General features: G+C 38.2%; 1 protein-coding gene across 1 annotated transcript in view; it reads right to left on the bottom strand.

Moving 5' to 3' along the window:
* The window catches only part of ppp2r3a (protein phosphatase 2, regulatory subunit B'', alpha), a 230,030-nt gene that overhangs the window by 87,206 nt on the left and 120,856 nt on the right, over positions 1-21,968 (bottom strand). The window contains exon 3 of the mRNA XM_039761539.1: positions 4,781-7,414. Within this exon, the coding sequence (XP_039617473.1) occupies positions 4,781-6,832 (2,052 nt within the window). The 5' untranslated portion in view covers positions 6,833-7,414. The remainder of the gene's footprint in view (positions 1-4,780; positions 7,415-21,968) is intronic.

Here is a 21,968-nt window from a genome sequence, read left to right as displayed (position 1 = left end):
ATAACTCAGAAAGACCATTTAGACTCCAAAAATAAAAATTCCCTGATCATATTCTAGTCTCTGATCAAACACTTTTAAGTGACACTACTAATGACATTGCATATTAACATTTCCTAAATGAGAAAACTTTCAAAGCATTTAAAAAAAAAACTTAAATTAAAAGAATGCATCTACATTATCCTTTCATTGTATAATACTATTTAAAGTTGATATTGATTGTTCAATTCTCTAGATCTTTAACAAGCGCAACGATTATAGCACAACCGTTAATCATATAAATGCAATAGTAAGATGACAATGGTTGTTAGTTTCATCCCATTTATGCTGAATATTACACATCAACAAATACTCGGATGGAGCAAAACTCAGGTGACAGCATAATGAGGCCTTGTTTATGACAATGATTAATGGATTGTTTATAATTAGATACAAGAAGCCACCTTGGCTGTTAGCTCCTATTTGCATAGTTTAACTGTGCCAGCTGGGATCAAGTTTTAGAAAGCTATTTCTCAACTTAGCTTTGACCCCCGCAACATGAAGGTTTAGTTTTCCACCGTGGCGACAGCAAGTCTCCAGCAGAATGCTACAGGACGTTGAGCTAACCAATTTAGTCTGCCCTTTAACACCTTTGTCTCCGTTTGACAAGCCTGAGGATCAAAACAGTGCCATTAACCCATTTCGTGCCCTGTCAGTAAATATAAAACTGCCCTAGGTAATGCTGTTTTTTTATATTTAGCTCTGTCTAAAAAATATGAGTGGGAGAAGAAATACATGCTTTTAATTGTAAGACACTTGTATTTCTTTTACTTAAAAAAAATTTTAAACCTAAGCTACACCAAAAATATAAAACAGATTTTACAAAACTTGTCTATTTAAAATATTTGAATTAGTTTATTTAAAAATATTTATTGTACACATTTATATGTATTTCTTATGTAATATTATTATTAGAAGCAAACATTTGTGTATGTGAGGAGAAAGAATCACGAATATCATCAATCTGTAACTCTCTGATTTCTGGATTAGAATATTTGTGTATTTCCACCACCTTCAAGATTTTCAATCTAGATTATCTTGAATCAGAATCTTAAAACAGTAGACATGGAAAAAAAATAAAAACCTTTGTAAGGAACAGAGTATGACATCACTTTGTTCAGAATGGTTCACAGATTTAGTTAAAATCAAAAAACTGAAATCTCTCATATAATAAATATTTATCGTGACACTCAGAATTGTGGTTAAGTGTTTGCTTTAATTATCCTTGAAATGTGTCTAGACCAGGGGTGCCCAATACGTTGATCGTGATCGACCGGTAGATAGGAAAGGTAGTGCAGGTAGATCACGTTGCATTCAAAAAAATAATTTTTTTTTAAATGTTAGTCTATCATATATCCTCCCTATGGCATTTGCCACTTGATTGACATACAGGGCGGCCAGTCTGAGATTTCTTTTCTTCTAACACACTGGTCATCTCGCACACACGATGAAACATGTGAGCTACTGCAAAACTCCGGCTATCTAAGTGATCTAGTTAGCCTTCCAATTTATATCAACTAAAGAAGGGATTTAAAAAAAAATGTGTTGCTTATGGGCTGGATGTGGAATTGGAAGAGGATTGTTTTCTCTCAAAATGTCACAATCAAAGTGCGTTTGTCTGATCTGTCAATCTATCATTGCTATTCCAAAGAAGAAAAATGTGGAAAGGCACTTTTGAACTGATCATAAAAACTACGAAACTGACTTCCTTCCAAAAAGCGATCAAGAAAGAGAAAGGAGAGGGAATCAAAACTGCAGTTAATCGGACAGCTGTCATTTTTCACTCGGCTGAATTCAAAAGCAAAGGCAGACACACCGAAGCATCTTTCCAGGTGAGTCACTTGATCATTAAGCATAAGAAGTCTTTCCAAGATGGAGAGATGATAAAAGATGCCTTCGTTGAGGCAGATGGCTAAGGAGAAATTCCTGCTAAGATTTCAAGACCCCTGGCCAGAGAAAAAGGAGTTTCTCCTTGTCATTAAACATGCAGAATACAAGCAACTTAATAACGATCAATGGTCGCTAGACTTGGCATTTTTTTTCCGATCTGACCAACATGTTGAATGAATTTAATTTACAGCTGCAAGGAAAAAGAGAAAACAATGGCCAATATGGAATGTCCAATCAAGGGTGAAGTCACTAGCCATTTTTATATCTGAATAATACTTTAGTAGTAGAGACCATTGGGGGAGTCACAATAAATTATAACTTCACATGTAAAGTCAACACAGTTCTTATGTACAATTCAATTTAAATAAATATTAAAAAAAGAAAATTACACAATTATCAATGATCAGTCAAAGGTCTGCAAATAAATCACACAAAATCTGTTTAATTCACAGACGGCTGAAACAAACTATTTACTCGGCAAGTTAATCCTTTGATACGTCTGTACATGTTAAAAATTTAAGATACTTCAGTAGATATGAAACTGTATTTGTTATGTAAATAGGAAGCATTTATCTTTACATTATTTGAGAGTTATTATATTTTTGATTAATACTACATACTGGGTTTTATGCTAGTCGGGTGACTACCTGGGCAGAGTTGCCTTTAATTATGTCTGCACGGATCCTATAGGGAGGAAACTGGAATACCCATATCAAATATATGCTCTTTATTTTATTTAGCTAATGGCCCAGTGTGTGAGATTGTGGAGGTGTGTTGGTATATTGTGAAAAAAAGATAAACCTAATTCATAGTTGTCTCCTAGTTTGTAAGTAATGCTACCAAGACACTCTGTGGCATTCATATGAACTTATATTGAAATTAATAATTTAATTAATGTATTAATGCATTCTGGTATCTGTATTAGTAAAAAAACTGTTTCTAAATAAATAATATAGATACCCACACACTGTGCACACTATTCTGTACAGAAAACAAATTCACTACATACCTCACACTTGTCTAAACTGCTTTGTTAGTTTCAGACTCCACTCTGCAAACTAAAAGGCGCAGTGCAAATTTATGAGACTCTAAACAGATATCGGTTATAACTAACAACAACAGATTATGGAAATTAATAAAACTGTACAAAATGACAGACACAATGAGATATGTATGTGCACCAACCTTTCATAAAGTTTGGGAGGGAGGGGGGCAAAAATTACAGGCTACAACATGTACAGTATATAATAATCCAGCTATAATACTGTATAACATAAATTATAAATATTATTTTAATAAAAAATAATCCTCAAACTTGAATAGAATGCAAAATATATAAATGGCAAAGAGAAATTAAACAGGACTGTAACAGTAGACTTTAAATGCACTGTTAAAGTTGGATGTATTTCTAAGTATAAGCATCTCTCAAATGGGCTTACATTAAAACTTGCATTAAAACTCTACAAGTCCCATCCTCTGTTGTTCAGCACCATCAGTGACTTGATGATTATACTCTTTACATTCACTCTTTCACCTGCCAAGATCTCCATAGCTAGAAAAACTGATGCCATGCATTCACTGGATAATAATATTGTGTTTTTTGCATACATTAGCGATAGTGTAAATAGATTTTTTTCATAATAGTTAGTAAGTTTAACTCAAGGGCCTAAATACAATTTCCATGGTTACAGTTTTTGTAGCTGAAAACTTAAAAAATTTATATTGGTGCTGTCCCCATTACTGTTAGCTACCTTTCCTATCACTTTAAATACCAAGCTATTTTCCTATCAATTTAAATACTGAGTTTTTTTTCACTTGTGACATACATTTGATTCTTTCTACAGAGATGTGAAATGTTTTAAAAAATATAGCACCTGAAATGCATAACTTTCGGAGAAATGCATTTGGCAGTGTTGATTCCACTGTAAGCATCTAAGAGTACTTGCTGTAGTGTGCTAACTAATTCAAAGATGTCATAGACTTGTAAAAAAAAAGTTACATAAAAATACCACCCTGTCTAAAGTGTTTCCTGAGGCAATTGCCTCGTCACTTCACCCCACCCACCAGTTCTGTCTGTTGTTGACTAGACTATTTTGAAAATCATTTTGAATTTGTACATCAGACTGAACTTTGTTCAAAACCACATGGCATTCACTTGGCTTTACAGCTTTGCTGGCTAGTGCATCACATGCATTGGTGTTAGTTTTCCTATTAACATAACAATTCAGAAGGTATTATATGGGTGCAGTGACTACATTTCAGTACATTAACTTTTCTGTGTATTTCGGAATGTGTGGTGTGAACTACAAGGGCATTATGTTCAAACAAGTTACTTGTGATGGTGCTGAAAGGAGCATTGCAAAAGCTGTAACAGCAATTTACTGTTAACACCTACAAAAATATACATATATATATAACTCAAATATAGTATTCTAGGCATGAACATGTGAAAGGACAAATCTGTATAGTTCTTTGGAATGTAGGTTTTGGTGTGATTTTCAAATGATGTAATAGAAGAAAATGTTGAAATTGAGCTAGAATAATGCAACTGCACATGACACTTCAAAAATACATACTACATACAAACTGATAGCTTTACTAATAACTTCAACCAACCAGTACCAACATTTCTTATTATCAGTTTGATTCCACACTATCAAAATTAAAAGTGGGGGAAACTGTTCTACAGAAAAAAACATATGTATACTTATTTAGGTGGTCTCCTATTTATATTTTTCCAGCACACTATATATTAGACAAACAAGCACATGATTTACTAAAAAACAAAAAGCAATTCAATGAATGCATTATTGCAGTTATAGCTCAAAAAGACACAATTCTTCTTAAAACTTACCTTTATCACTTCTGGTGTCTGCTGGATGGATAATGATGGACCAGTGTCTCGAATTACCGAGGATGAATAACTTTTTAGCATAGTTCTTTCTGGTTTGGCTGTACTACCAAGGGTTTCTTGCAGTAGACGCATTACTTCCCGTTCTTGTGCTAGGTTTCCTTTTCCACTGCCAGTTTCAACAAGCTCCTGAGCAAAATTTTCAATGCTCTCCAAGATGCGCAACAATAGAATCCTGTCTTCTTCATTTGCACTGCTAATCTGTTTTAAAGGGTCTTTTTTAGTAAATGAAGAATCTGCATGCACTGAAGGATTATTATTGCTTCCTGATTCAAAAGTCAAGGGATACAATGGGTCTGTTTGTGGTATACAGTTTTGAATATCTTGGCACTTCAGTTTTGCAAGAGGCTCTTCTTCAATTTTTTTAGAAAGACACTCTAAATCCATCAGTAGCTTTTCAATGTCATCTTGTGCACCACCCTGTCCAGATTCCTGGAAGAAATTTTGCTCAAATGGAACATTTTTAGAAGTGTGCTCTACACCAGCTCCACGTATGCAACAGGACTCCAGATTTGGCTTGTAGTAATCTCCTTTCCTGAGGACACTTGTGTCAGTAGTTTCTGATGTTTTTGACAGCTGTAAGTCTTCCATTAACCCAACACTGAATGTGTTTTTTCCTTTCAACTCCCTACTTAGTACTTTTCCTACATCAGCTTCTTCCTCTATATACAGTGCTTCCATTGAGTCTTTACAGATACTGTCACTGCTGCTAGACAGCAGGGAGTTTGCAGAAGAATACTTATCTGATTTACTTATTGCTGTAGTCTGAGGTAGAGCACTGGAACTATTACCTGTTGTTGATCTTTTCTGCTGCTCATTACTATGTAAGATTAAATTAGGAGATGGTGTATGAAAGTTTGAGTCTGATTTCACAAGGTTATATGAATCATGATGGGGGCCCTGGTGTTCTAAAGAAGAGGGAGGTAGATTGTTAAGAAAAGGCGGGGAACTGACCACTTCTTCATACCTAGGGGGCTGCTCGTTACCAAATATTGGAGAAAACGGAGTCTGTTGTAGCCCATGTAAACTGTTCACAAGTTCAGCAAGATCACTGTGTTCCAAATGATCTAACTGCCCATGTTCAAGCTCAAATGGAAGCTTTTTTAAATAGCTGGAAAGCCTTGCCATCACATTTTTGTAAATCACTTCTGGATTTGTACCACTGTCAGTATTCCCCTCACCCATTGACTTCCTTTTTATACATTGCTTTATAATATCTGTGCATTTTTTCAGATCTTCTGAACACTTCAGCAAGATGTTGAGGCAAGCTTTAATGTCCTCACCTGATGCACTGCTGTCAGATTTGGTCTTTTCCAAAATTTTAGAAATAAGGTTCTCATCGGTTAAGCTGTTCAGATAAAGTGAGGCCACGCTATTGATGTTTTGTTCAAGAGAAGTGCTGCGGCTTAACTTGTGTTCCTCCATTACTGACTTTTGCACCAAGCCAAATGGTGGGCAATTTTCATCATTACCAAAGTGTCCATAAATGATGTCTAAGTCAGTAGACCTTCTGCTAAAGGAGTCTGGTCTCACTTTTCTGCCCTTTCTAAGTGTAACATGGCTAGCTGTATACTTAATTTTCTCAAAGGAAAACTCCTTGATTTTGCCACTGGCTAAATTTATAGCTTCACCTGTGATGTCCTTAAGACTAGTTGAACCTTGTAAAGAAAGTCCTTTTTTGCCCCTTGAGGCACCCAGCACGCCCTGTTGAAAATCCTCAACAACAGATGTACCTGCATTAGATTCATTTTCAAGTACTGCAAATTTGTTGCTAAGGTCTTGAGGATTGCAGGGTCTGTTATTAGATGCTGGTGCAGCAGGTGCATCCAACAACTCTAAGCAAGTGCTACAATGGGCAATGGTGCACTCAATACCACGCTTGAGGACCTGGCATGGCCCATTACAGTAATGCACAGTGTGCTGAAAGCGACGGTCAATAACAACACTGTTGTAACAATTGATTGTGCTGACTACAATACGATATGTTGCCGCCATAATCTTCCAATGCTTTGTAATCCACTGTCCTTTAGAAGATGAGCCTTTGATCCAGGCAACAGAAAAGCTCAAACTTTAAATTTAAAGTTGCATTTCAAAAAGCAAGTAGAAAACAAGGACATACAGCAGCCAAACATACGGTAGCTGCACACAGACTAAGAAGGAACTGCAGGATGAAATGCAGTTGGACTGGGGAAAAATAAATAAATAAATAAAATTAAAATATATATGCATATATATTATATATAAAGCTTTAAAAAATAATTAAACAAAAAATCAGTTTATTGCAGATATTCCCTCAATAGGGACATGTCCCATGGTTGCTGTATATGTGTATTTGTTTTCCAATGTATTGCTATCCATTACTTAACAATCCAAACCAAGGATCAAAAAGAATACTATTGGTAGCCATTAACATCCAATGAGCAGCCAAGTTCACAGTTTTGGAACTTTAATGTTACTTCAGCAGTTAAGAAGGATCTTTTGCAAAGGGTCCCCTGGTGATGGCTTTCATAAAAGATTTCCAAAACTTGCTTTTCACTTAAGGAAACCTTCTCCAGGTGCTTAAGATTAGTGAAGCATCTGTAAAGAATGATAAAAGCGCATGTTAATGGTATAAAGTAAACTATTGTGTAAGATACAACTGCATACAAATTTATTTATAAATATACATTTTTATTGCATTTTATACCAATTCTAACTAATGCTTTAAATGTTATTAACTGTATTTATATAATATTTTTCAAATAATTGACTGTGAAAAACTGAAGTAGAAATGTTTTAAAATTGAAAAAGTAATGTATTTACGCATAAATGTTGCGTCAAATCCAGGATTTTGTCTTTTTTTAATAATTTTTTATTTTACATAGGCATACTACTCAAAGAAATATTTAATAATAACATAACAGTTACAACCATTTACTTCAAAATCAATACAGAGAAAAAAAGACAAACAGAAATACAATGAGGAAATAATAAAAAAAGATTCAACCCCCACCTAAGTGAAAAAGAAAAAAAATCTTAACTTTTTAAATTTAATAGAACAAATAATAGCATACCATAGTCAATCTCAGACCCAACATGTTTAAAAAAAATTAGAAAATACCTCCTAAGTGAGAATTAGATTTATTTTAATTTGAGATAAAACAATGTGTCATTCCCACTGATTTATAGAAGGTGGGGGTAGGATTCTTCCAGTTAATAAAGTTAAAAGTCTGCATCCTTATAGTGTGGCATTCCATATTACAATTGATTTTTCAGCATGTGCTATATCATTGTTAATGGATTAGGAGTGATTGTGACACCAAGGCCATCTGACATGTATGCAAAGATTTTTGATGAACTATGAAACAGGATTTCCATTATGTGCCTCACCTACAACAAAACATACAGCCTACCAACAGTTTACCATAATGTTACATGTCCCTTTGCATTCATAAACAATTGCAATTTCATTTCAAAATAAGTTAATGCATTAATTAGTAAGCCTTCCTAATTGTCTAGAGGTCTTAGCATTGTTCAACAAACCTATCTGCGGTGCATATGGCTGCTTCAATTGGACTTCCAGGTGCACCAACACAAATATCTTCAATTACAGAAAGCTCTCACTTATGATTAATGCAGTCACAATAATCTGAAACTGTGGTAGGCATATGCATGTGTCCATCGAACACTCCTCAATCCTACTGCACAAGACAACATTTGCCATCTTGATGTACTTGTGCATTCACATTTTCTCTCAAACAGCATGGCACACAGCATGAACAAAGCAGTGGACAGTGGTTTTCCTGACATCAAATGTTTCTTTCATAGATCTGAACTCAGCACAAGTGAAAGCTATGGCAATGTGCCTCTTTAAAAAAAAAAAGTAGTTAGTGGCCACTTAATGATAGCCAACTAATGGTTCTATTCAAATACACAGCATTTCAGATGTTGATCTTTATCTGTAGTTGTATGATCTAGTAAGTATTTAGTTATTTAGTAAATTGCATAATCTGTTCTTGCATTCTGTTGTCATAGTGCTTGCTCTGTATCTACACTGTGCAAGGAATACTGTGCAAGAACATATTATACTATGTTATTACTTCTGAGGTGGCAATGATAGATTGGTCATCTAGCTCTGTGAACCAGACATCAATGTATTTGATGGTCTTCTTGATTAAAGAAGAGTCCTTAAGGCTGGAGTCAAAAATCATTCCAAGGCCCTTTCAGGATGCTGTATGATAGAATAGCGGCACCAAATAATAAGAAGCAGTACTTGTCCACTAATCACATCCTCTTAAGCACCAAGATCCTGGATTTACTAGGTCTGAAACTCATCCTTCTCCATTAGATGAGTTTCTCTAGGGATCCATCTGGCACTAGGCACTGATGTTGTCGTGATTGTGAGATCGGCCATGAAGGCTCTGACTGGGGGTTTCCACACCCCAGACTTGTTCTTGGGACATCTGCACTTCACCTCTATTGATTTAACAGACATATTCATGACAAGTACAATAAGGAAAACTGACATAATACAGCCAGTTATGATGCCTTTTCCCTAATGGTTCTAGTTTGACACCATGACCTGAGTAGAGAATTAAAGCTTGTAATAATCCAAGATAAGGTCTGGAACGTTGCTAGGAACATAGTGTCTATGCAGCACAATCTCGACCATACTGTGTGGCATGGACCCACAAGCATTGTTAAGATTCAACCACAAAACAACAGGTCTTCTACTCCCTCACAGGCTTCTCATATTTGCTGTGTAAAACACAGTGTTTTCTAAGCAGCCAGGCACTCCAGGAAGTGTCAATGTAGTTCTTTCAAAGGGTAAATTTCACAGAGCATTTAGATAAGGCACTGAAGAACATTTTGCCCTCTACACTAAGCAGCAAGATGACACAGAATATTTGACCCCTCTGTGGGAATCCAAATAACCGCCGCACATCTCCACTGTTTAGTAACTCTCCCTTTTTGCCAGAATTCTCTTAGAATTTTCTACAGTTGTTGGAGGAGTTCTGGACACCCCTTCTACAAGACATATAGTACACCACTCAGTCCTGATGCTTCAACTTTGGCTGTCTTTGGTTGAAGTTAAATTCTGGAGGTGATGAACCAATGAGAGACTTGTGCGGATCAATCACTCGATCTCTCTGTGAATCATTTGAGGTGTTATTAAGGAAGTGATATATTTCTCCTAAAGAACATGATAGGACCAATATGCTCATCCCTAACAGCTTTTAAAGGTAGTTAATTTCCTGGTTCTGTCTTAGTTTCTCTGTTCTGGTCATGTCTTAGCATCCACAGCTCATGACACAGCTGTTGTATTTGGATGGCTCTGTGATTTTTGGCATTGGAGACCTCAGAGTTCTTCTCCTCTACATAGCCAAACCACTGTGCAGTATAGCTGCTGTGGCAGACGGCTGGGGATCCTGCCCAGTTGGGACACCTGAAAGGACCGGGAGAGGGACAATACCTCCCCTGAGCCACGAGAGGGCAGCCGCCCTCGTCTGCATGGGGGCCACCGCCAGGGGGCGTCCGGAGTATTATGGATTCCTCGACTACGGCACTTCCGCCACAACCGGAAGTGCCATCAGAAGATCATCAAGAAGCACCTGGAGCACACCTGGGGCAGTATAAAAGGGGCCGCCTCACTCCATTAGATGAGCTGGGGTCAGGAGTAAGAAGACAAAGCTTGTGTGAGTGAAGGAGGCAGAAAGAGAAGAAGAGAGAAAAAAAGAGACTGAGTTTGCCTGGTTTGAGCATTGTGTGTGCAGAAGAACGTTAATAGACGTGTGTGTTTTGGACATTTGGTGTCTGTCTGTCTGTGTACGGGGGTAGTCTTACCACACTGGCAAATGATTGTTGTCATACTATGAAACCAACTATCTGCATCCCCTTTGGCTTCAATCTGTGTGATATTGCAGTTGCCCTCATCAAATTGCAGAGACTCATGCTGTCTTTGGGCTGAGGTCCACTTAATCTTCCTTTCTGGAATGCTGTACCAAGTATACAGGATTGAGGTGAGTGGAGGTTCTAGGCTCTATGAAATGCTTCCTGAATGTGCTCCTCCTGTGTCTCACCAGAAATTGATCCTGTGTGCTGAACTTCATGCTCTCTTACTCTGTATCTCATTTTTGCCTGATGGATCATAAAACCATGCTCGTTCCTGCATATATGTTATTGTTGTCACCAATGAATCCATCCTACTGGGCATCTCATCCTACCCCTCTCTCAAGATCCTCTGGGGGTATTTTCTTGAGCAGGGGTGCCCACACTTTTTTAGCTTGCAAGCTGCTTTTAAAATGACCAGGTTCAAATGATCTACCTACATTAAAATTATATACTGTATATATATATATATATATATATATATATATATATATATATATATATATATATATATATATATATATATATATATATATATATATATATATATAAACACATAAATACTGAGTATACTTTATACATAAAATGTATGTTGTCGTACCTTGCATAACTGAATAACCTTTATGGCACAATAACAATTCAATACATTTATGGTCACTACAGTATTTGGATTTAATAATCGTCATGTGGGAGAAGGCTGACTCGCATAAGTAAGTACAGCCAAATAATGCAGTCAAGGAGCTTTTAAATTCAGCCGAGTGAAAAATGACGGCTGTCTGATTAACTGTGATTCTAGTTCCCTCTCCTTTCTCTTTCTCAGATCGCTTTTTGGAAGGACGTCAGATTCGTTGTTTTGATGAACACTTTGAAAGTGCCTTTCCACATTTTCCTTCTTTGGAATAGCAATAATAGATTGACAGATCAGACAAAGGCACTTCAATTGTGACATTGTGAGAAAAAAATCCTCTTCCAATTCCACATCCAGCCCATACCCTCCCCAAACAATTTTTTTTAAATCCCTTCTTTAGTCGATATAAATTGGAAAGCTAACTGATCACAACCTGGAGTTTTGCAGTAGCTCGCGCGTTTGATCGTGCATGTGGGATGACCAGTGTGTTAGATGAGAAGAGATCTCAGACTGGCCGCCCTGTATGTCAATCAAATGGCAAATGCCATAGGGAGGATATATGATAGACTAACGTTTAAAAAAATTTTTTTGAATGCAACGCGATCTACCTGCACTACCTTTGCAATCTACCGGACGATTGCGATCGACGCAATGGGTACCCCTGTTCTTGAGGGTCTATCCACAGCTTTCTAGGCTACCTTCCTCATGGAAGATTCAGAATGGGTTGCTACCTCATCCTGACCCCTGCCGTCTTTCTGAGCTGCAAACTTTTTCTCCATTCATCACCAATTCTCATTTATAAATCACAGTCTGTTCCTGTGTGTCACTGACAAAGCCAGACAATCACTGGAAATCATGGGAATTTCACACGCTCCATGGGGCTGTGCACCCTCTGAAATCTTTTTGAGTTTCCCAGAGAGACCACAAGGTCCACAACATATACAATCAGCTCCTCTGTGCTCTATCTTCATGTCTGTGACCAAGTCCAATCTTGGAGATGTAGCCTTAATTCAAAAGGGGAATCTCAGCAATTAAACTCTTAGGAAAACATCACATATTCGGAGTAACTATTAAAGTCATACTTTTTCCTATAATCCTGCACAGGTGTGGCCTACTATGTAAAATGATCAGGAAAACCATACCATGTACTAAAGCCCAATGGAAGAGACAAACAAGGACAAATCCACTGTAAACAAACTTCCTCACTTGAACCCAGATCAAGCACAATGCCAGTTTACAGTACTGGGCATCTCTTCATGTTTAGTATTTTTAAGATTTGTTTGTCTGTGCCAAGATAAGTAAAAGTAAAATAAATAGCCAACTAAGGTATTGCTTTCTTGTGTTTGCTATTGTGTAATGAATTCAAGAATAACTGTGCCAGAAAAACTTGTAGTTCTTTCCTAAATTGGAAACAAGAAAGACTTGAGTGGCAGCATAATATTTTCACCCTCTCTCATCTAAGACTCCACACTACTGCAACAAAGAGTGAGCCAGCTGTGATGGCAAGGTACATTTCAATACAGAAAGCACTAAAATAAAGAAACTTCAGAAAACCTCTCAGCATACTGAATCTGTTTAATGATAGTTTATCTTATCTGTCTTCTGTCCTGGTTTTCTACTGATATACAATATTAGCAACTATTATTTCTATTATCCTTTTGCTGTAATTAGTAATAATCTGTTTATTGAAACAAATGTTGTTCATTTAATTTGATACAAGTCTAAGAGGTAGGAGTCATAACCTGCAGAGCAAGACATCCATCCATCCATTATCCAACCCGCTATATCCTAACTACAGGGTCACAGGGGTCTGCTGGATCCAATCCCAGCCAACACGGGGCGCAAGGCAGGAAACAAACCCTGGGCAGGGCACACACACACATACACAAACCCACACACCAAGCACCATTGAGAATCGCCAATGCACCTAACCTGCATGTCTTTGGACTGTGGGAGGAAACCGGAGTACCTGGAGGAAACCCACGCAGACACGGGGAGAACATGCAAACTCCATGCAGGGAGGACCTGGGAAGCGAACCCGGGACTCCTGTGAGACAGCAGCGCTACCCACTGCGCCACCTAGACATCCATCCATTATCCAACCCGCTATATCCTAACTACAGGGTCACGGAGGTCTGCTGGAGCCAATCTAAATGAAAGCAAACTTGGAGCCATATCAAAATGTCTTCATTAATTAGCAGCAATAAAGTGTGGAACACCTAGGCCTAACAAAAAAAATCTTGCAAGTAATTTATGACAAGCAGCTGTGGGATTCTGCACCACTCAATCATCTTCCACTAAGGCACAATGGCATTCACATTTATTTGCTTAGCAGATGCTTTTAACCAAAACAGCTTACAAAAGAGGTCAACATAATCAAGTACACATCAGTGTGGGGTACTGCTTGGGAAACAAGCCTTACAGGACAAGGGCACAAAATTGATCACCACAAGTGAACAGGTCAGAACAAAATACATGCTGGTTACAATTCCTAGGTTATAAAACAAAACAGCTATTATCAATTGGGCAGGAATTCACCAAACTGGAGAGTCACCAAATGCTTCTTAAATACATTTAGGGATTCATACAGCTTGCTCTACCAGGTAGGAGCTAAAACATGAAGAATGGACAAGATTTGATACCATGCAGAGGTGGCATCACCAGAAGCTATTCAACAGCACACCTGAGTGGTCAAAAAGAACCTCACAAGTGTCTCTACTCCATATACTTAGAAATATGCATATATATGTTGGGTAGCATATTCTATCAGTTACGATCTGATCTTGAGTGAATCTGCAAAAATGAGATACCATGACAACATGGTCCCTGAGAGAAATATGTACTGAAAACAAAAGTTAATAAGTTGCTTGTAACAACCAAAGCTTGGACACAGAATCCTGGGTTCCACCTTCTTTTATAAGGGAAATGGAAATGACATCATTAAGATGCTATGTCCTGTCAAGTGATCAGCAATAGCCCTAGAAACTTTAAAAGAGATGACAGCGCTCATGAAACCAAAAGTCAAAATGGCGATCACTGTGATAAAACAAAATGGCATTGGAATAACATTACCAAAATAAACTGAAAATTTTTCCACTTATGATTAATTCACTCTCTGAATGGGCATGTGTTATGGAAATGCACAAAATATAAAAAAAAAAACAAAACAAAACTTTCTGTTTTCTGTTGCTTTCTTGTAAGGTTTATACGCAGTTTCTACAGAGCATTCTCAACATAGTTCCTGATTGTAATGCCAGGCAGGATTAGAAAAGGCGCTTAACAGAATCAGAACTGGTAGGGATCACCCCAACAGATTTAAACATATTAAAAAAAGAGAAAGAAAGAACCAACAAAGGATGATGTCACATTACATTTAATAGGTAATAGGTTAATAGGTATCCGAGATCAGCTTCAGCCTCAACCGTTTTTATTATGTAAAACACAAAATGTCAAAAAGACAAGTCTCTCTACTGTTTGCAAGGTTCAAAACAGCCACGTTCCTCATTTCTCATTGCTGCCTTCTGTGCGTTGTAGTGTTGAATGAGCACTCATTGGTTGTCAGCTCTCCCAAACACATAGCCTGCCCCTAAGACTAAAGATAAAATCGTGTTTGACTTATCATAGCAAGATACCAACTAGTTTTAGTGAGTTGTTGGGTATATCGCATTTGGTGATCGGTTTCACTGTCACACTCTGGCAACTGATTTTGACTAGCAAAGATTATGGAAATAAAGGCTATGACTGAAAATCACTGGAAAAGTTGTCTAATGTGACATTTAAATCAAGGATACTGGATTGTCTGAAATCTCATTTTTAAGAAGAGAGAGGGAGAGAGAGAGAGGTTGGGAGCATGCACTGATACAGAGCATTATCACACCCACCTCTTGGCGAACCACCTCAGGGTCCCAAATTAGGACCAGCGTGCAGCTGTGCAGTGAGTGACACCTCAGCACCACTCTAGTCTGAATGGAACAGTGTGAGGCGGTTACAGTAGATGGAATGCTAATCCTGCCACTAACCCCCAAGTTTTCCCTGAAAGTTGGAGGACCTGCTTGCAGGTTTGGATGCAGGTTAACATCATACCCAGGACAGAGCAATTGCAGGTTAAGGGCTTTTCTCAAGGGCCCACGCTGTCTGAAGGTGGTGGGTTACCCATGTTAAATTACCTGTTATCAACAACAAATGGTATAACAGACATGAATGGATTTTAAGATGATCCACAAAAAATGTTTTTCAAACATTAGACTTCTTTTTGTTTAAGAATAAGTCTGTTCACAAGTGTTCCATAATGTATATCTATAAAATCGATAAAACAAAACATGAAAGATGTTTAAAAAAACTGCATTTCTGGGTTTTGGTATACACTGTGTGCACAATTATTAGGCAAGTGAGTATTTTGACCATATCATCATTTTTATGCGTATATTCCAACTCCAAGCTGTATTAACTTGAATGCTTATTGGATTTAAGCACGTCAGGTGATGTGTATTTGTGTAATGAGGGAGGGTGTGGCCTAAGGAGATCAACACCCTATATCAAGGTGTGCAGAATTATTAGGCAGCTAGTTTTCCTCAGGCAAAATGGGCCAAAAAAGAGATTTAACTGACTCTGAAAAGTCAAAAATTGTAAAAAGTCTTTCAGAGGGATGCAGCACTTTTGGAATTGCTAAGATATTGGTGTGTGATCACAGAACCATCAAACATTTTGTTGCAAATAGTCAACAGGGTCGCAAGAAACGTGTTGAGAACAAAAGATGAAAATTAGCTGCCAAAGATTTGAGAAGAATCAAACATGAAGCTACCAGGAACCCATTATCCTCCAGTACTTTCATATTCCAGAGCTGCAACCTACCTGGTGTGCCCAGAAGTACAAGGTGTTCAGTGCTCAAAGACATGGCCAAGGTAAGGAGGGCTGAAACCCAACCACCACTGAACAAGAAACATAAGTTGAAACGTCAAAACTGGGCCAAGAAATATCTGAAGACAGATTTTTTTCAAAGGTTTTATGGACCGATGAGATGAGAGTGACTCTTGATGGACCAGATGGATGGACCTGTGGATCAGTAATGGGCACAGAGCTCCACTCCAAGCGTGGAGGTGGGGTACTGGTATGAGCTGGTATTTTTAAAGATGAGCTAGTTGGACCTTTTTGCATTGAAGATGAACTCAAAATCAACTCCCAAACCAACTGCCAGTTTTTCGAAGACACTTTCTTCAAACAGTGATACAGGAAAAAGACCATGATTTTTATGCAGGCCAATGCTCCATCACTTGCATCGAAGTTCTCCACTGCGTGGCCAGCCAGTAAAGGCCTTAAAGATGAAGGAATAATGACATGGTCCCCCTTCCTCATCTGACCTAAACCCTATCGAAAAACTTGTGGGCACTTCTTAAACACTAGATTTACGGGGGAGAAAAACAATACACCTCTCTGAAGAGTGTCTGGGAGGCTGTAGTCACTGCTCCACAAAAAGCTGATCGTCAACAGATCAAGAAACTGACAGACTCCATGAATGGAAAGGCTTATGACTGTTATTGGAAAGAAGGGTGGCTATATTGGTCATTGATTGATTGATTTATTTTTTTTGAAATGTCAGAGATGTTTATTTGTAAATTTTGTGGTGTTTGTTTATTATTCTCACTATAACAGATGAAAATAAACCAGTGAGATGGGAAAATTTTCATTTTTCCTTTAGTTGCATAATAAATCTGCACACTAATAGTTGCCTAATAATTGTGCACATATGTATTCCCCTGATGATGTTCACACTCACATTTCCGTTGTGAAACATTCAGGTTTATTAACATTTTGGATTGACTGATAGCACTGTGTTTGTTCCATATTAAAATTAATCCTCAAAAATACAACTTGCCTAATAATTGTGCACACAGTGTAGTTGATGGTACACAATGACAGAAGCTGAGAAAGATAATAGAAAATCTTCAGCTTTTCAAGAGATCTTTTGAAGCAGTTGAGTAGCTGCACCATAGAAACACGATGCACAAAAATGCTATCAGAAATGTGTGCATAAGATAATTTTCATTACTACTGAATACTAACAGTACTAACAGTATATATATATATATATATATATATATATATATATATACTAGCAAAATACTTACGCTTCGCAGCGGAGAAATAGTGTGTTAAAGAAGTTATGAAAAAGAAAAGGAAACATTTTAAAAATAACGTAACATGATTGTCAATGTAATTGTTTTGTGACTGTTATGAGTGTTGCTGTCATCAAGGATTTGATTATCATTATTTCTTTCAATCAGGTTCGTATTTGGAGGATGTGTTGTGTGCAAGTTACATTTCATGTTTGTCAACCGTTGTAAAGATAACAGTTTTCATTCATCGAAGTGTTCACTACCCAAAATAGATTCACAGTACTCGTGAATCTAAGATGTTTAACAGGTATTCCCAGTATTAAGTTGTGGATTTGCCTGCGAATATTTAGCGGCAGTGTGTCTATGAACTTAATTTAAACTTAAGCTTTACACCTTGCTTTCCTATTGATATGTCTACAAAGGCTTGTTCAGATTCTGAAGGTTGTTCTTTTCTTACTGCATCAATAAACAGCTCGTCTTCCTCTTTATCTGAGACATCACACACTGCATGCACGGGTTTACCTTTCCCAGTCCTGCAAACTTTAGAGAAGTGGTTCAATTTACTACATTTTTTGCACTGTCTTCCTTTAGCTGGACATTGACTTTTCCACCGTGTGCTTTGTTTCCGCAGTAGCTGCACTTATGAATATGCTTGTATCGTCACTCGCTTCATATTGTTTTGCTGCCTTCTCAATTGTGTAATGCGTTTTTTGTTCAGCGCTCTTTGGAGCTCTTGCTTGTTGTCTGCGTACTGTGTTCACAGTCAGTTCACGTGAGCCGCTCGGAGTACATGCATTGAAGGTTCTCAGCTGTGCTTGTAACATCTTGCGATGTCCACGGCTTTATTTAATGTTAGCTCAGACCCTGTACCCCACAATATATATATATATATATATATATATATATATATATACACACAGTAGACCCACACAAAGTCGCGGTTCAGGGTTCGTAAACTCAGTCGTTCACGGATTTTTCCTTAGAACCTAACTGTTAATTGTTAGCTCAAAGTGCAAATATCCTCCGCAATTTTTTATGGCTTTTTACGTGGCAATACTGTGCTGTAGAAAGGACAGGAAGCAAACGCTGAGGGAAACGCGGTTTAAGATGATGATAGTAGCCAATCCAAGAGCGTTATTCATTTCTCCTTGCTGCTGATTGATTGCTGCCCTGTGACGCAACACCAGCTGAGTGTCCTCGTGTTTTCCATTTTGTTATTGTATTAATTTTGTTACTCTTAAACGCACAAGATGTCGCCGAATCGCCCTGCACCTTCTAAGGCTTCTGGCACTGAGCCTAAGCGCCAGAAGAAGTTTCAAACACTCCAGGAGAAGGTTGAACTACTGGATTTGCTCTGGGAACTAAATGGTTATGCTGCAGTAGCGCACCACTATGGCACTAATGAAAGCACCGCATGCTACATAAAGGAGAACGAAGCAGAGATCTGGAGTATCGTATCTGTAAGTTTCTGTGATAGTGCCAAAAAGGTAATGACCGTAAGGAATAAAAATATCGTCAGGATGGAATCTGCCTTGGCATTGTGGATCACTGACTGCAGGAAGAAAAACATCCCCTTGGATGGTAACATCATCCGTGAGAAAGCACGGAAATTGTACCAGCAGTTCGTTACAGGAGACAATGTAGCAACTTCCCATCACAATGTTCCTGAAATCTATAAAAAAAAGCCAGCACAAAACCCCACCAGAGGAAGACCCATCCAAAGATACGACTCCTCCTGAAGCGCCTGAAGAAGAGGTGCCACCCGAGGAGTTTTAAATCCTCTGCATTGTACTGCACAGCTACTTCATCATCATTATCAATATCATTCATCATTGGCGAGTACTAGGGAATCCCGCATTTCATTCCCGGGAATCCCGGGGATGACACAGTGCACAGGCATCTCACATGTGAACGGTTTTAGAACGACCGACACTTATTTTTAATAAAACTACTGCAATATGTTGACACAAATAAAAGACTAACCTTATCTACAAGCAGTTCATGCTGTCAAATAAGTACATGTATCTTTAGTTGTGGTAATAAGAGCGTAGAAAGAACAATGTCCTCACAGGTGGCGCACTGGTAGTGCTGCTTTCTTGCAGTGAGGAGACTGTGGAAGATTGCGGGTTCGCTTCCCGGTTGCTCCCAGTGCGCATAGCGCTTTGAGTACTGAGAAAAGTGCTATATCAGCGTTTCTCAACCTTTAAGTATTTGCGACCCGAGTTTTCATAACAGTTCTAATCGCGCCCCCCTAACATTTTTTGAAAGGAGCCCACTAATACCAATTTGTTCTTTTTTAATTAATGATATATCATAGATGCATATTTTATTGTACCTATTTAACTTTTATCGACATTTATCTAACTCTATATTTATTTTTCTAGTATCAGAATGTAGATTAAGTTAATTTGTTTTGGTTTCAATAGATGTATTTTTCATATTTTTGATTCTTGTTTTCTTTTTTTCACATCTTCGCGCCCCCCTTTTTATTACTTTGCGCCTCCCTAGGGGGGCCTGCCCCACAGGTTGAGAACCACTGCGCTATATAAATGTACTTTATTATTATTATTATTATTAACGTGTCCAGTGTGTGGTCATCCAGGCAAGAGCGCACCTTCGTGCAGAAGTACGCTAGCCACTAAGAAAGCACGTTTTTCCTCCACTGAAGTAGGCGGCACAATCATCAGTTACTGACACACTTGTTCTAAGCAACGCCCGTGCTTGCTGTTGCTTTGAAACACCGCCATTTCAGCTTTTACTGATGTATCCAGTTTCTTGTCATCATTCTGTGATGGCAAGTTTCTTGGCACAGATAATGGGGATGCAACAGACTGACGCTTTGCAATATTTAAGTTGCTGTTCAAAGCTGTTGTCTGATGAAGTGCAAGCTGCAGCAATGGCGCCATCTTAATTATTTTCAACTATAACTGTTATTTCTTGATCGATTTTTACACTTTTACACGCTATATATGCGAGCTTGGCCATTCCTATTTTTCTGGGAATTACAGCAGTCTCATTCCCGGGAATGCGGGAATGAAAAATGTCCAGGATTCCCTAGTTGAGTACCAGTACATTTTACTATATTTTAATTAAATTAAATTACTATGTATTTACTCTACTTATAAAAAAGAAAACGGCAGGGCATACCAAAGAAAACGCACTTGCATGAATTACAGTATGTATAGCGGTAACATTGGTATTTTACATTCTAGCACCACGGGAGACACAGCAATACAGTACTGTACAGTAGATGGGTTTACCTTTACATTCTATTTTTAGGTAATGTATTAAGGTAATTTCTTAAGTAATGTATTAATGTATTAAGCTGAGTTTGCAACAAAATTAAAGTGCTTTTGGGGCATACTGTATTTAGGGTTTCAACTATAAAAATAGGCATTTAAAAGGCATTTTTTAACCACATCCAAAAGTCATGGTTTTTCACAATTCGTGGGTGCTCTAAGAACGTAACCCGCGCAAATTTTGGGGATGTACTGTGTGTGTACATATATATATAAAATAAATACATATACAGTATATAAATAAATATATATATTTATTTATATATATATGTATTTATTTATATATATATATATATATATATGTATATATATATATATATATATATATATATATTGCAAGAACAGCTATGTAGCGCCTGACCCGACACAGATTGACATGGAGGTTTGGGTAAAATAAAATAAACTATTTATTTTTCTTCAGCTGGAGGGAACATCTTCCCCATAATCCCTCCAGCCACAACACAGTCCCAAGCGCAGTACAACAATCACCAAGCACTTTCTCTTCCTCCACCACTCCTCCCTGGCAACCTCGTCCTCTTCCTTCTGATATTGGCTCCTGTGCTCCAGTGGTGGTCACTGGCTCCCTTTTATTGGGTACCCGGAAATGCTCCAGGTGCTTGATTGGCGACATCCGGCTACACTTCCAGGTAAGGCAAAACCAGTGCCCAAAAGGGGCCAGCCTGGTGGCGCCTGCAGAACCCCACAGCGCTGCAGAGAATTCCAACCCCCATGAAGCCCTGGGGGAGTCCGAGGCACCGCTGAAACCCAGTGAGGCTGCCACCTAGCGTCCAGGAGGAGATACTGGGCTTCCCACCCTTGTCCCCCTGGCAGATGTGGTGAAGGGGCGTCCTGGCCAGGCATGGGCCACAGCCATCCGTCACAATTATATATATATATATATATATATATATATATATATATATATATATATATATATATATATATATATATATATATATATACCCTAACGCTCCCCATGGGCTCACCACCTATGGGAGGGGCCAAGGAAGTTGGGTGCAGTGTGAATTGGGTGGTGGCCGAAGGCGGGGACCTTGGCGGTCTGATCCTCAGCTATAGAAACTGGCTCTTGGGATGTGGAATGTCACCTCTCTGAAGGGGAAGGAGCCTGAGCTAGTGCGCGAGGTTGAAAGGTTCCGCTAGATATAGTCGGACTCACCTCGACGCACAGCTTGGACTCTGGAACCAATCTCCTTGAGAGGGGC

The sequence above is a fragment of the Polypterus senegalus genome, chromosome 1 (genome assembly GCF_016835505.1).
Source record: "Polypterus senegalus isolate Bchr_013 chromosome 1, ASM1683550v1, whole genome shotgun sequence".
In the NCBI taxonomy this organism is placed as follows: domain Eukaryota; kingdom Metazoa; phylum Chordata; class Cladistia; order Polypteriformes; family Polypteridae; genus Polypterus; species Polypterus senegalus.
The sequence above is the reverse complement of the archived record's forward strand: the minus strand, read 5'-3'. Positions and strand labels throughout refer to the sequence as shown.